General features: G+C 51.7%; 1 protein-coding gene across 1 annotated transcript in view; it reads left to right on the top strand.

The window, feature by feature from the left end:
- LOC133494610 (pyruvate carboxylase, mitochondrial-like) overlaps window positions 1-15405 on the top strand; it is a 97625-nt gene that overhangs the window by 71375 nt on the left and 10845 nt on the right. The window contains exons 13-22 of the mRNA XM_061808596.1: window positions 3037-3181; window positions 3257-3346; window positions 5785-6006; window positions 6923-7079; window positions 9076-9316; window positions 9394-9561; window positions 10169-10250; window positions 11881-12038; window positions 12352-12438; window positions 13938-14117. Of these exons, the coding sequence (XP_061664580.1) occupies window positions 3037-3181; window positions 3257-3346; window positions 5785-6006; window positions 6923-7079; window positions 9076-9316; window positions 9394-9561; window positions 10169-10250; window positions 11881-12038; window positions 12352-12438; window positions 13938-14117 (1530 nt within the window). The remainder of the gene's footprint in view (window positions 1-3036; window positions 3182-3256; window positions 3347-5784; window positions 6007-6922; window positions 7080-9075; window positions 9317-9393; window positions 9562-10168; window positions 10251-11880; window positions 12039-12351; window positions 12439-13937; window positions 14118-15405) is intronic.

The raw sequence follows: 15405 nt of genomic DNA, 5'->3' as shown, positions 1-15405 counted from the left end.
GCGAGATGGCGGCAGCAGTCAGCGGCGCGGTCTGTTTTGCGTTGCGCCGGGAGGACGAGCGTGACGGACATATGGAGGAAGAGAAGGGAGATGAAAGGGAGACGAGCGCCTCGGAGCCTGCGGCTACTCCGGGGCCAATGAGAGGCGGGGGGGGGGGGGGGCAGACGAAGAGCTGGAGGAAGAAGAGAGAGCGAGGGCAGCGAGGGTGAAGAGGAGGAGAGCAAGGCCGAGGCTCTCTGAGGGCGTTAGCAACATAATAAGCGAGCGAGCGCGGCTTTCGCCGGGGGTGGGTTGGAGTGGAACCCGGAGCGCGGCCTGGATCCCTCCGCCGGCGTCCACAGCTGGGAGTCGCCCTTAAACGGAATCTCGCGCTCCAGTCCGACATCTCACGTCGTGACGACGGGGATGAAGGACGGACGCCGGGATGGCGGCGCTTTGGTTCCGCCGCGGCTCGCTTTCATCCGTCTCTCCGTCTTCTGTCGCCCCTTTTCCCCTGACAGTCATTATTTGGCCCGCCGCCAGGTATTTTTGGACCTCCCCCGGCGCATGCGGTTTCCGATGCCTCGTCCAAATCCGTATTCTACTTTGTTAAAATTGGGCCTGCAACAAGGAATTGATAAAAATCTCTAATTAAACGCAGCAGCAGCAGCAGATTCCATCCATCGGTTGGTTGTGTCACAAAATTATGACATCAGTCAGGTCCCTCTTTTGTACGCCCGACACCTCGCATCTCATCAGTACGGCACTAATGTCCGCCGTTCTTTTCCGTGATTCAAACTTACATTCAGTTTTGGCGAGGTTGTGAGCAAACACACTTTTCTGTGGCGTGTCACGTTCCTAAAACACGTCATTGTGCTTTATTTATGTGTTGTGCATTTGTAGTCCGCGTTCCTCATGATCACCCGCTCAGTGGCGCCGCCGGGAAGCGCTCAATGAAATACAAGAAGGAGGAAAAAAAGAAAAAGCGCGCCTGGCTCTCATTTGTCCGCATTGCTCCGGCGGCTTAAAAAGCTTGACTCACGACGCTCTGATTTTTATGGAAGAAATTACCTGAGGGAGTCGGTGGCCTGCTTTGGGAAATCAAATCAAAGGTGCGATCCACATGTTTCTAAGAGCGACGGTACTCGCGACGGGACGAAAGGCTGCAGAAGGATGACGAAGTGGCCTCGACCTTCCGCTCTTCGGAGTCTTCCACGCCGCAAACGCAATTCACTTTACATTTCTGCCCTCGGTGTAATCAATACAAGCTGACTTCTTCTTCTTCTTTTTGTGTTTGCCAGCCAACACGTGTGAGGTTTGCCACAGAGGAAGAAAGGCGCTCTCCACTTGAGGCGCAAGAAAGTTTATTTATAGCCCGGAGAGCGCTCATCAAGACGACGACGGCGGCGAAGAGCTCACTCAACCGTCTCGCCATCTTTAGCATCCTTAATTATGTTGTTAGAATGACACGCGTCTTACAGATTGGAGCGAATCTCCTGTCGAGTCGGGTCGGGAGGTACACGCCCCAAAAATCCGCAGGCTTCAGAATTAATAGCGGCAGTCTGCGGTTGCCCGGGCAACGACCCGCCCACAGCTGACGTTTAATTATGGATCCTTTTTATTTTTTGAGCGAGTATTTCTTTAATGTCGCTCGTTTGTCGTTTGACGCCGCGAACGCTAGCTGGGGCCCGCGCGAGGTCGGCTGTCGTGCTTCACTCCAGATCGTACGGAAGTGTTGCTTGGCTCAGGCTGGCGCAGCCGCTCGGACCAAGGCAGGGTTTTTGCGCTCATTTTCTTCTTTTCCAACGTTTGGCCCGTCACAAGCGTGCGTTCGTCGTGCCGGGGCGCGACCCTCTTCTGCGTGTAGCCTTTTTTTTTGGGGGGGACTTGATGGTGGCGTTTGGCAGGTTTTCAAGCCTTCGGACATTTTACTACTGCGGCGAGAACATGAGGCCAGTCAGTACAAGTACAAGTCATCTTGCGGGGTTGACACTTGTGCCACAGATGCAGTCACGTGACGAACAACAAATTCGATTTTTGGTAGACTGTCGCTGCTGTTTTCATTTGCATGCAACCGGCGGAACTCTTGAGCGCCGTATCCAAACGGATGTTACAGCGCATCCAAATCGGGGAAGGGGAGGTGAGTGTGTGATGATGTGCAAAAAAAAAAAAAATAAAATAAAATAAATAGGAGGGAGAAGGAGCAAAGCGTGTTGCATGCGTGTAACGTGAGCACGGGGCACGGGAAGCAGCCCCCTAATGAACACATTGATCTGATACAGTGAGCGCAAAAAGGACACAGCGCCGTGTATTCGTTTTACTCATTAATCGCGGCAGCTTGTGTTGTTTGTCTCCATTCATATTTCACAACATTAGGTACGTCTGCGCCATCTCATTAGCTCCCATACAGGAGCTGCCTCTGCAAAAGATAATCATGCTCCGTGAAAGTGTTGCTCGTCAGATTTGTTTTGTTTTCCATATTTGAGTGCAGTCTTTGCGAAAACGCTCCCTTTTCGCCGTTTGTTCCCGGAAGGTTTCGGCTCGGTGCCGGCCGGCCAGCCGGAGTTGCGACGCAATAAATGCGGATGAAATCGATAATTCATCGGTTGCCGGCGTGTCCTTGGAGACGGCAATCTGCATGGGCGGCGTCGATTGGCTGTCCTATAAATTAGGAGGAAAGTCAAACTGCGGACGAAGCGTTCTTCAGAAGTCGCCCTCTTTTCTTTCTTTCTTTTTTTTTTGTTTTTTTTTGTTTTGGTTTGGTTGCCCAAGGCTGGGGATGCTGCACAGCTTCGTGAATCCCTCGGCCGTCGTCTTCGCTCGCTGCTTTGCTTGCTGTACGTGGCTAAGAATACGACCCAAGCCCCCCCCCCCCCCTTCTCTGCTTCCAAATAAGGGGCACGTTTCGTTTCACTTTAACACAAAGGCATTCTTGCCAGCTTCCACATTGCCCCGTGAATCTGGAATTTGTCTCCATCATTGTCTCGGTTTCATTTTCTATTATTCTGACCGACAGCGGCGCTCTAAATTCTTTGTCTGTCTTTCTCTTTATCCAAGACCAACATCCCGTTCCTCCAGAATGTGTTCTCCAACCACCAATTCCTCCACTCCACCGTCGACACGCAGTTCATCGACGAGAACCAGGAACTCTTCAATCTCAAGCCCACGCAGAACCGAGCGCAGAAGCTGCTGCACTATCTGGGTCAGGCCAATGGATAAAAACACCTGCGTGCAGTCACGTCCGCCGCTGCCTTCAAGCTCTCTGTTGCATTTGAAGGTCACGTGATGGTGAACGGACCGACCACACCCATCCCGGTGAAGGCCAAACCGTCCTCCGTTGACCCCGTCGTTCCTCCCGTCACCATGGGTACGTATCGCGACCAGGGGCGGGTTGTGCTTTCGGTGTGAATCATCAAAACGATCCAGAAACGCAGCGGGACGGGACGCAACTGTTCCCATTTCTGATCAAGATAGTTCGAACACGTGAGCTACAGTTCTTAAAAACACAAATGACATATTTCAAACGCGCTTCCTCGCCGTTGTGCCCGGTTGCGTCTCAACAAAGACGGGTTCACTTCCCTCCGGGCCTCGTGTTCTCAACTTGTAAACACTTGTGGAACCTCGGGGCGCTTTGGAAGGGGAGAGCAGTGTCTGAATGACAAACGGGCCGTCCAACAGTCGGCGGGAAAGCTTCCCTAAAAGGTTGCGTTTAGAAGCCGCCCCAAGGAACGGCTTGCGCCCTTGTGCTGCTCCGCCGAGCGATGGGGAGAAACAATCGTGGGTGCGAGTGCAATTCACGAAGCCCCGACTTGTTAGCATCCCTCAAGTTCCGCAGGACGGACTTGAGAACGGACTTCGCTCAACCCAAAAACGCATCAACACGATGCACTTTGGACTTCGGATCGATTCACAAGTGGCCCGAGTTGCCTGTTCAGTCTCGGTGGGGTTTTTTTTTTTTTTCTTCTTCTTCTTTTTTTCAAAATGCCGTTTCCATCCTTCGTAAAAAGTCAGCTGGCCACGCTGCCCGCAGCGCAGGAATCCCCCGTGCAAATATGTGAATAATATCAATCATCACAAGGCATAATAATCAAGTCTGATGCCCGACTAGCGTTGCACTTTTGCTTCCAAAGTGCTGCCTGCCGGCCGGCCGGCCGGCAATCGCTTCCTCTCCTTTGATGTTTTTGGAAGAAAAATGAAACATTACCCCACGATATGACCGGCTGGTTGGGTGGGCACAGGAATCAAACCTCCCACTGATTACAACATTTACATTCATCGTGATGGGGAGTTCTCTATTTAGTCGTTTGTTTATATTTGTTTCCAGTCTGTCAAGTCTGTTTTTCGTGATTGACCTCCAGACAGCCATGAGCACAATATTCCGGTGGGGTGGGGGGGGGGTATACCTCTATTGGATTTATTTCATTTTCTCTCCACTGCATCAACTACGGACCAACTCTTGTGGATTTCAAGTGTCCTTTCGCTTTTGTGTACATTTCAATGACATTCCGGCGTCGCAGGTAAAAATGACACGTTGCGGGAATTGCGGGCAGCCTCGCAGCTGTCGGTGAGAATTTGGCCGTAACTGTAATCAGCGAACACCCCCCTCCCCCCCCCCCAAAAAAAAAAAAAAAGGTGTGGTGTGTCCTCCTCGAAGCAGGTACCCGGGATTGTGTGGATGCATGCACCTAAAAGCTGAGTAATGAGATTTGTAAGGTGCCTATATCCTTTCTTTCATTCAACGGAGGGATTGAGGGGAAAGAAGGGAGGGATTAGGCCGGTATTATCACACTCTGCGGAGGGAGAGCGACGTGGAAGGAGAAGTGGGGTTATAAAAAGAGGACATGAGAGGCTTTGGTCCGGCGTAGGCTATAATCCTCCCCGCATACAGAGGCAATCATCGGCCAGGTGGAAACGTGAGGCGCGATGAACCCATCGGGACGACCGGACCCCATCGGCACAATTTGGGAGAGCAAAATGATGTCAACTTTTAGGAAAGGATGAGATCTGGGCGGTGGGTGGGAATAAACATGGAGGGTGCGTCAAGTGTGTGTCATTGTGGGAATCCGAACACGCAGTGGGCGCACAAACACAAATGGATTTCTAATGCGTGTTCCGGATCTCTAAGTGACATTCTATCGCTTGGTTGTATTATTTCTGCGGGGGCCTGGGCCATTACGGTCCTCGCGTTGGGTGTGAAAATTGGTGGGCGACGCGCATAAATCACTCGCCTGATTCCTTTTTGAAAAGTTTAGCGTGTCCTTTTTCGCTCGGGGCCGACGTCGCGCAGCTTATCGCTGGCGTGGTGAGGAAAGGTCAAGTGTAGAAGAAACCCAAAAGGCGAGCAAGAGAACGCCGTGAGGTAGTCGGTAGACTCATTAACTGGACTAATTGATTGATGAACATCCGCACGCCGGCTCCTATTGATCCCACTTCGGCTACCGATATTTGGGTCGCGCTCGCGTTTAATTGCCCGGCGGCGGCTTGGCGATGTGTCGTTTGTGCTCTGGCGGCGAGTGTGCGCGTCACTGTTAGAAGTTATGATGAGGCGCATCCACGTTTTTGTTAGTTTTCACTCAACCTTGTTTTTCGTGGGGGTGGGGGCGGGTTCCAGAACAATCCACTGTGGGTGAAGAGAGACTATTTAAAAAAAATAACGTACGCACACAGTTTAAACAGGTAAACCAAAAAAAAAAAAGTACACGTTTTGAAGTATTTCTCAGTGCCTAAAGCTGTCATATAACGCAAATTGTGTGCATTTTGTGTATTCAATTGGATCCCCCGATCTCCCGCCGTTGTCACCCGCAGGAGATCCCCCGCTAGGATTCCGCGACGTCCTGCTGCGTGACGGTCCGGAGGGCTTCGCCAAGGCCGTGCGTGCCCACCGGGGCCTCTTGCTCATGGACACCACCTTCAGGGACGCCCACCAGTCCCTGCTGGCCACCAGGGTGCGCACCCACGACTTGAAGAGAATCTCGCCGTTTGTCAGCCACAACTTCAACAACCTTTTCAGCCTGGAGAACTGGGGAGGTAGGCCACGTGACGGCACGGGCCGAAGCGGGTCCGGCGAGCCGGCCGACAGAGCGCGTGACTCGGCTCGGGCGCGGAGGTGTCGATCGATGGCGATGTTGACATATTGTCCCGGTGCCACGCGCTCAGATATTTGCCGTCACGTGTTCCAGCCGCTCGGAGGCACAATGACTCATTGGGCAGATTAAGCTGCGAAAGCCCTTTGAGGATTAGTCCCTTCCTGAAATAGCGTTTCTCCCCAAACCGCGGAGGATACAGTACATTTGAATTGGGTCACGTAACGTATGGCTACACTCAGACTGTCGCGCGAGCATTTGAACCTTTATCAGATCGAGCGGAGCTTAGCGGATCTCGTTATCGCGCGGCTGCATAATTCCTACGGGAACGCAAATAACGCCGAAGTCGCCTTATTTCCGGCCGGGCGTCACCGTAGCGCGGAAAGTCCAGACCGGTGCGCTCCCCCCTTTCTCCTGATCTAATTAAGCGGCGCCGAGCCCGCAAGTTGGCTCAGCAGAGTTCCATATCAAAGTCCGGCGAGCAGACGTCAGCTGAAATCCGACGTGGGCGCCGCGGTAAACATTTGGCTGCATCTGGGGCATTCCCGGTCCTTCCCGGCGCACTTGAGACTCACCCCCGTTTCCAAATGCGCACTGCAAATGAGATTTAATGGCGACGGTGTCGGATCGGCGCAAAACCATCGATATGTCTCGTTTGTGTGATAAATGTCTCATCCACGACGGAAAATGAGAGATTGCGCTCGTTTTCTTTTGTTTTTTTCCCCGTCCAGTCCCTCCGCCCCCTTCATTTGATTCAACGAACCTTAAGATGACAAAGCGGAATGAAAATATGCGCGCAAGTGACTGGGATCATGCCGAATATGAATTTGCGCGTGCCCATGTGTCGCGTGTCCACCCAGGCGCCACCTTCGATGTGGCCATGCGCTTCCTGTCCGAGTGCCCCTGGAAGAGGCTGCAGGAGTTGAGGGCTTTGATCCCAAACGTTCCGTTCCAGATGTTGCTGAGAGGCGCCAACGCCGTGGGCTACACCAACTACCCGGACAACGCCGTTTTCAAGTGAGTGGCGGTGTGTGTGCGTGAGAGTTTGGTGTGGTCGCTCCACTAGGTACAAACACTCAAATCGTCTTCCCCCATGGAAATGAATAGAAAACACATTAATCTGTTCCAGCCCTCCCCGCCTCAAACTCCACAGGGAACTATGGGTGGTTTTTTTTTTTGTTTGTTTGTTTTTGTACTCATTCAATGGCGTTGACGTCTTTTGAAATCACATATCCACGTCAACTGGTACACCTTAAGAAAAATGTTGTGAGAGGATAATGAATAATTTTCTCATTTTCTGACTTGTTTTGTGAAAATGTGGGAAACGGTTCCTTAAAAGCACTCGCGGGGTCTTGCGCTCGTCAGTCTGCTTAAATCGCTCCGCAAACGCACTCGGTCGGATCACATGGCACACGTTTACACTGGCGCGAGGCTTTTGAGGGCCCATAAATAATAAACGCGGTATCTGCCTCGAGCGCTTTCACAAATAGATTGATTGGTCACCTCCCTTTTGCGAGTGACTCATGGCTGCACATGCACGCACTCTCAAGGGTGTGAGACCCCCCCTCCGTGCGCACACACTGGGCGCGGATAAATTAGTAGTGGCTTTATGACTAATATAGCAGCCCCCACACACACGCAGACCTCCCCTGTCCTCTCTGATGTTTTTGTGGCCGCTCATCCCTCTCCAATTTGATTATTTGTCCCCGCTCTTCGAGTTCATTTTTATGCGTCCATTCATCTCTCCTCGCCGGCCCACCGCACTCCTCTCTCCCTCTCTCTTATGCCGCCATTGAAAATGGGCGCCATTATGATGAATGTCTTTGATCCATTTGCCTCCATTCCGGTTTTCACGCTTTCTCTCTCTCCCGTTTGACGGGCTTTTTTTTTTTTTTTTTTGGGTGAGCGCCGAAGGCTGCAAGTGAAATTGGCCAGAGCGGCGCTATCGACACCACGGGATCAAAGTGTAATTCCGCGGCATCTCATTGATTTCGAGTCCGTTTCATTGGGTCACGCTACAATTTTGAAAAAACGCTGATGAGGATCTTCCTCCTCACTTCAGGAGGAAGGAGATGTGCCGATTTTTTTTTTTTTTTTTTTTTTTTCCCGACGCAGGCAGGGATCCTAAGCCGCGGAACCGCATCGAGGACGCGACCGTGTTTGTGTTGCGGCGCCGGGCGGGTGCGGCCCTCGTGTAAACAGCGGACGCGGTGCCCGATAATAATCCCCTTGTGGCTCGGTGCTAAGTGCGTGTGTTGGTTGAGCGAAAACAATAGCTCTTGTTGTGCAAATGTTGTGTTAAAGCAGGTGCTGACAAACCTGATTAGGATTGCCAGGTTCTGCAATAAAGGCAAGGATTCCCCACTCGAGCTTTTTATGGATGGATTTGAACAGCTTATCCCGACTCGCATGCGCGGCGTTATCTGTGACAACAGCAATTCACGACCACTTATTCATCGCGCGCGCGTGAGCGGCAAATCTTTGTTGTGTTACCCGAAATCGGGGCTGTCAAACTTGTTTTCATTGAGGGGCAGATTGAAGCGAGTGGTGCTCTGGGGAGCGGGAGGGGCCGGGCGTCGTCGAACATCATTGGTTTCCCTGCAGTGGAAGTGCAAAATCAGTTCGCGGTAGTAATTGCTAACTGCTAAAGAAAAACCCACAGAAGAAGAACAAGGAAGGATAATAGATCTGGTACAGTAGTAGAGCAAATGTTACTAGTGTATTTTTATGTAGTAGCAATACGTGCAACTTTTCTTACGGGGGAAAAAAAAAACATGATTTGTAAAAATGCTTTGTTGATGACTGGTACAGATCAGTTGCATTTCCATTCATTTCAATGGGGGAAGGTGATTTGATTCACCGGCGTGGTCACAGAACAAATTCGGTTTGCATGCCAAGGCACCAGAACAAAAGTCAGGGGAAAAAAATGTGGCGAGGTTTTGCGGGCCTCCAAAAAATGACACAGAGGGCCGGATCAGGCCCACGGGGTGTGAATGCCGACTTTTGCGTTCAGGTTCTGCGAGGTGGCAAAAGAGAACGGCATGGACGTCTTCCGCGTTTTTGATTCCCTAAACTACCTGCCCAACATGCTGCTGGGCATGGAGGCGGCGGGCTCGGCGGGCGGCGTCGTGGAGGCGGCCATCTCTTACACGGGCGACGTGTCGGACCCGATGAGGCAGAAGTACTCCCTGAACTACTATCTGGAGCTGGCGGAGGAGCTGGTCAAAGCCGGAACGCACATCCTTTGCATCAAGGTAAGGAAGCGGGAATGCCGACGTTTCCTGCCGTTCTGGAACTCAACCTCCGAGGCCGTTTCTCCTTTGGGTTCCAGGACATGGCCGGTCTGCTTAAGCCAGAGTCCAGCAAGTTACTAGTTAGCGCTCTGAGGGAGCGCTTCCCAGACGTGCCCATCCACGTGCACACGCACGACACAGCCGGCGCCGGCGTGGCCGCCATGCTGGCGTGTGCGGAGGCCGGGGCGGACGTCGTGGACGTGGCGGTGAGTTCGAGCTCCCGGTCGTCGACGATCGGGAGACGTCGAGTGCTTTGTCATGTTTTTGGAGAATACACTTGCCCAAAAAAATGTTTTTGCTTAGGAATGTTAATATATAATTACCCAAACAATTTTTGATTTGGATGCTGATTGATCTACTATACAATCTGCTATATAAAAGAATTGATATTTCGTGATAAGGGATTCTAAACGCCGGTCGTGTCCTTTTTTTTTTTTTTTTTTTTTTTTTAAATGCTCTTTCCTTCTTTACGGCGTGCCCGTGAAGGCGCCCTCACGTAATTCCATTCAAATGAACAAATGGGAATTTTTTTTTTTTTCATTTTTTTTTTTTCCTGATATTTTCAGAGCGAGCTCTGAGGAGAAAAAAAAAAATCTCAAAAGCATTTACCGAACCAAGAGGCTACGATTTGCAATTTGGACCTTTTGAACATTTCAATACCGCTTTTATTTAATTTTTTATTTTTTTTGACCTCGCATGCTGATTCTTTCAACGGAGCAAGGTAAAATTCATCGTTTGCATTGACTGGCTGCTAATAAAGACTTTAAATTTTATTTTTGTTTAAAAAAAAAAAAAAAACTGTGGGACCCGCAGGTGGACTCGATGGCCGGCATGACGTCTCAGCCGAGCATGGGCGCGATGGTTGCCTGCGCCAAGGGGACCAAGTTGGACACCGGTAAGCGTACCTAATATTGCGACCGTCGAGGGTACGTCAAAGTGAGCGTGTCGGACAGAATCTAAATCTTCGAGTCTGGTTATCAGTGGTCTGGAACATGCCTTTTGCCTTTGAGAATCTCCTTCCCTGCACGCTCGGGGAAACAAACAATCGATTTAAAAAAAAAAAAAAAAACACCAAAAAAATAAAACGGCACCTTTCATAGTGAAGTCGCAGGCACAGCATGTGATATTCGGCCAATTATGAAAAGAAGGAAACGAGGAGGGGGAAGCCGGCGCCCAACGCTGATCAATAATAGAAATGTCGGCTTGGGTCATTAATGAAAATCATTCAAAGTTGCTGTGCCTGGAAAGAAATAAAATGTCGCTAAATAAAGCTCGATAGCGGGGATAGCGGCTTCAGAGCGAAAGCATTTTTCTTTTTTTTTTTTTTTTTATGGCGATTATCAATAACAGGAGAATTGATTGTCAAAAGATTTGATTTGTGGCGGCCCTGTTTGGAAGCCGTATCCTTAATCTCCTGTTCGGCAGGAAACGCTTTTGAGTCCGTCACCTTGTTTGCTCCGTCCTTCTTTTGAAGGCCCGCCTTCGCCGACGCCGCACAGCGCGGCCTTGGATGCCTCCGAACGTTCCGCAGCGTTGCCGACCTTAGCCTGTTTTCGTCACCCCGACGCGCCCCCCCCCCCCCCGCTCCCCCGCTCCGCTTTTCATTCCATCTGTGAGCCCGAGCAATAATGAGTAGTTTGCGGCGCGCTCTGCTTCCTCTTTCACATCATCTCTTCATCCTCCTCTTCCTCGGTGGCTTAGCAATTAACAGCACTTTAAATGCGCATTTCGCAAACCTTCCCCCGCTCCCTTGGCAAGCGCTCTCCTCATCGCGATTTGTTTGCGGTAAAACGCGACCTTTAATCCATTTGTCTCTTCAATCAATCACCGGCGCGCCCCAGGGGACGACAAGGCGCTCATTTGCCGCGCCGTCTCGCTTACCGCCGAGGTTTCGGTTAGTGACAGCTGCCAAAACGATTCAGCCATTAATAGTTGCCGTTCTCCGCGGAGGATAAGGAATATACGCGTGTGAATGTATGCGTGTGAGATCCTGCCCCAAGTTCAAAGTATCTTGGGGTCTTGTTCACGAGTGAGGGAAGAATGGAGCGGGAAATGGACAGACGGATTGATGCAGGGTCTGCAGTTACGGGGACTTTGTATCGGTCCCGTTGCGCTAAAGAGGGAGCGAAGTCGAAAGCCGAAGTTCTCAGTTTACCAGTCGATCTACGTTCTTGAGCTGTGGGTCGTGACCGAGAGAACAACATCAGGGTGTCCCGGCTCTCCCTTAGAGATAGGGCGAGAAGCTCGGTCATCAGGGAGGGGCTCAGTGTCGAGGAGCCAGATGATGTGGCTGGGGCATCTGATCCTGATGCTTTCCCGGACGCCTCCCTGGTGAGTTGTTCCGGGCACGTCCCACCGGAAAGAGACTCCGAGGACGACCCAGGACACGCCAGAGAGACCACGTCTCTCGGCTGGCTCGGGAACGCCTCGGGATCCCACCTGGAAGAAGTGGCTGGGGAAAAGGGAAGTCTGGGGTATCCCTGCTGAAGTGACCTGTTTGAAACTCGTCGGCGTCTGTGTGGCAGGTATCGCGCTGGAGAAGGTGTTCGACTACAGCGAGTACTGGGAAGTGGCTCGAGGCTTGTACGCGCCGTTTGACTGCACGGCCACCATGAAGTCCGGCAACGCCGACGTCTACGAGAACGAGATACCCGGAGGACAGTACACCAACCTCCACTTCCAGGTGCCCCGCGGCTCTATTTGTCCACCCCCCTCACTTGAAATGGCTTTTCCGTCTCACAGCTGACCTGTGGAATTGAGCTGATGTAAACACGGGCCCGGCTGTATGCCTCCAGGTCCAGTCTAATAATAGCGGAGCCGTGCCGATGTGTCACAGAAACTGCTAAAAACTGTCACGAACGCAAAGTACTTATTTCGATCGGTCGTGCAACTAATTTTGCGGCCAAGTCGGACGTGGGCAAGAAGCTGTAGAATATCCGCCGCGCTCACGCCGCCGCGCCTGCTGCTGTTGTTGTTTTTGTTTTTCGTGACTGCAGGCGCACAGTATGGGCCTGGGGAATAAGTTCAAGGAGGTGAAGAAGGCCTACACCGAAGCCAACAAACTACTGGGAGACCTCATTAAGGTGAGACGCGAGAGATGAACCGCGCGCGACGTGGCGGCGACTCAATTACACGTATTCCTCCCTTCCCGCGAGTCGCAAAGAAAATGAACTTGCCAAGTTAATGAGACTCCTTCAGTCTTCCCTTTCTGTCTTGATACAATGTGTACAGTCCAAGGCTTGTTTCTTCATTAAAAATGCAGATGGAACTTTTTTTTTTTTTTTTTTTTTTTTTTCCCAAAACAAATTAATGCCATTTTAACACGAGCGCTGCGTATGCAAGCGGTGAACACCATAAGCGGCGGCTTTGCCAGATGGCGAATAACTCCTCGGAATGAGCGGCTTCGGGCTGTTTATTTGCCCTCCCCGGGTCGCCTCGCCAAGAAAATGACACGTTGCGGACTGAAAAGAACCATCTTGCCGCCGCTATCTTAATTTGAGCGCAGAAATGCCATAGATGGGCGAACAAAGGGAGCGTGTTGTATAACCTTTGCGCGCCGCCTCCTTTTGACTCGGGCGCGTCTCACTTTGATCGGACTCCGGGCCGCTATCTCTAATCTTCCCCGCACTTGGCCTCGCTCTCCCGGCGTCTCGTTATCGCCGGCGTCTGCCGTCTCCTCCTCCCGGTGACAGGTACCATTCTTCACTTCTGCCGCTCGCCTGCCCACCTGCCTCCCTTGACAGGGTAAAAAGCGAGAGAGTTGTTTACGCGCTCGCTCAGACACGCCGCCGGGAGACGAGCGAGGAAGATGAATGCGATCCTCGAGACGGGTTTTGGGAGGAGGAAGAGGAGATGTGGCGGTATTAAGGGCGGAAGCATCCGGAAGAGGAGGAAGTGCGTGAGCCGGGTCGACTCGCACGCTGAGATCATCGCCAAAATCGATTGAGATGTAATTTATTGCGCCTTCCAGCGCAATTCCTTGACAAACTTTGGGTTTGTGAATACACTGAAAGTCACATTGATCGGGTCGTTGTCAGAACTTTCCTTGTGCCCCGCGGCCACTCGAGGCGCACGTCGCAAATTAGTCTTCCCCGACCCGCGAACGTGAGCGAGCAATCGCAAAATGCGACGTGATTAGCCGGCGCGAGGACGAGAGCGGCCGGAGCGCTCGCGGGGACGATGACGCGCGAGCGAGGTGACGGATGAGACGGGAGGACCGAGCCGAGGGCCGGAGAGGATGTCGATCCCGGGAAATCCAGGGCGTCGTGGCTTATCGCTGCAAAAAGATTGCGTGCGGGGTTATTGAAAGAATTTGCTCTCAAATTAACACGGTCATGAAATTCAAACGTTCCAAAAATCTGCAGAGGTCGGCAGATTTTCGACAGGGCTTGCCGATCCCCGCGTCGACGTCTCAGCCAATCCGCACCACGAAAAACTCGTCGTGCAGATGAGATCACCATCGGCATCACGAGCGGCCGTCATAAATAATCAACGGGCGGCTGTGATTTGAATGAATGTTTTGCCCGCTGAGCGCTGGCAGCGAATCTTCCGGGCGCCACTCAACTGTTGGCGCGTCCCTCAGGTGACGCCGTCCTCCAAGATCGTGGGGGACCTGGCCCAGTTCATGGTCCAGAACAACCTGAGCCGCGCCGAGGTAGAAGAGAGGGCCGACGAGCTGTCCTTCCCTCTGTCTGTGGTGGAGTTCCTGCAGGGTTACATTGGGATCCCGCACGGAGGATTCCCGGAGCCCTTCAGATCCAAGGTACCTCGACCTCTTCCGGAATCGCGTGCACAGGCGCTCAGTGTTGTGAACTTTTGTTTTTGTTTTTTTGGAGGTAGTTTCCCAACTTTGTCCAAGACCGTCAAACAAATGTCAATAACAGTAACAAATAACTTTGTTTGCGTTGTTATATTTACGTCAGACGCACCTCTTCCAAAAAGTTCGGCTTTGGTTTCGACAGTCCATAGACTGTTGCTCCAAAACTCTTGGGCCATTCTTCTTTAGTCATTGTTATTTTTGCAAAAGTAATCCTGTTCATTTTGATCAGCAATGCTTTTGTCCTTGGAACTTGGAACCAGTCTCTTCCTTATTCCAGTCATAAACACTGACCTTAACTGAGGCCTGCAGTTCTTTAGACGTTGTTTTGGGTTCCTTTGGGACCTCCTGGATGAGTCGTTGCTGAGCTCTTGGGGTCGTTTTTGTAGGCTGAGCCCTCCCGGAAAGGTTCACCATCGCCACTGTTTCATGTTTTCTCCTTTTGGCTCTGACGGTGGTTCACTGGAATCCTAAAACTTGAGAAATGGCTTTAGTAACCCTTTCCAGACTGGTAGATGTCTTTATTTCTCATCCTTTCTTGAATTTCTTTGGATGGCGGCATGGTTGGAACATACATACATTGAAACTTTTTTTTTTGTTTGTTTGTTTTGTTATCACTTTCCCCTTGACGGTAAAAGCATAAAAATGATGAAAACGCTTGTACTGCCTGCTGCTGTTTCTCAGGTCGCCTGACGGCGGCTTCATTAGTTAGCGTCCCCGGTTTGCCGCTGCACACGCACCGCGGTGATATCATCCGCGCCGCTCGCTCGGGGGCTGCGGGCCTTTTTGTGCACGCAGAGCACGGAACATGTCATGTTTCTTTAATGACGCCAAAAATAGTTAGCAAGCGGTCATTCGGGAATTAGATTCACGCGCCGTCGGTCCGGCAATTTTTGCTTATTGTTCACGCGAGTACGACCCCCCCCCCAAACCCCCGCCCATCCCACTCGCCCGCCGCAAAAGAAAGAGAAAAGTGGCCCCGAGTGTTTTGCTCTTACATTCGTGTTGAGAGAATGCACTCATTGACAGCGAGCGTGGGAGTGCGCCGTTTAATAATTGTAAGAGAGCGCAAACGGGCTTTGTCTCGATTTGTTCGAGCAACCTCAAGAGGACGTCGCATCGAATAACGAGCGGCCATCTTTTTGAAGCGTCGCCGTGAGTCAGCCGCCGCCAAAAGCCGCGTGACTAAACAGCTTCGCGCCGCACCTCTCCAGCCTCGCCGAGGCCCGCACGC

Source organism: Syngnathoides biaculeatus, chromosome 21, assembly GCF_019802595.1.
Source record: "Syngnathoides biaculeatus isolate LvHL_M chromosome 21, ASM1980259v1, whole genome shotgun sequence".
In the NCBI taxonomy this organism is placed as follows: domain Eukaryota; kingdom Metazoa; phylum Chordata; class Actinopteri; order Syngnathiformes; family Syngnathidae; genus Syngnathoides; species Syngnathoides biaculeatus.
Note: the sequence above shows the minus strand (reverse complement) of the source record. Positions and strands in the feature narration are given on the sequence as shown.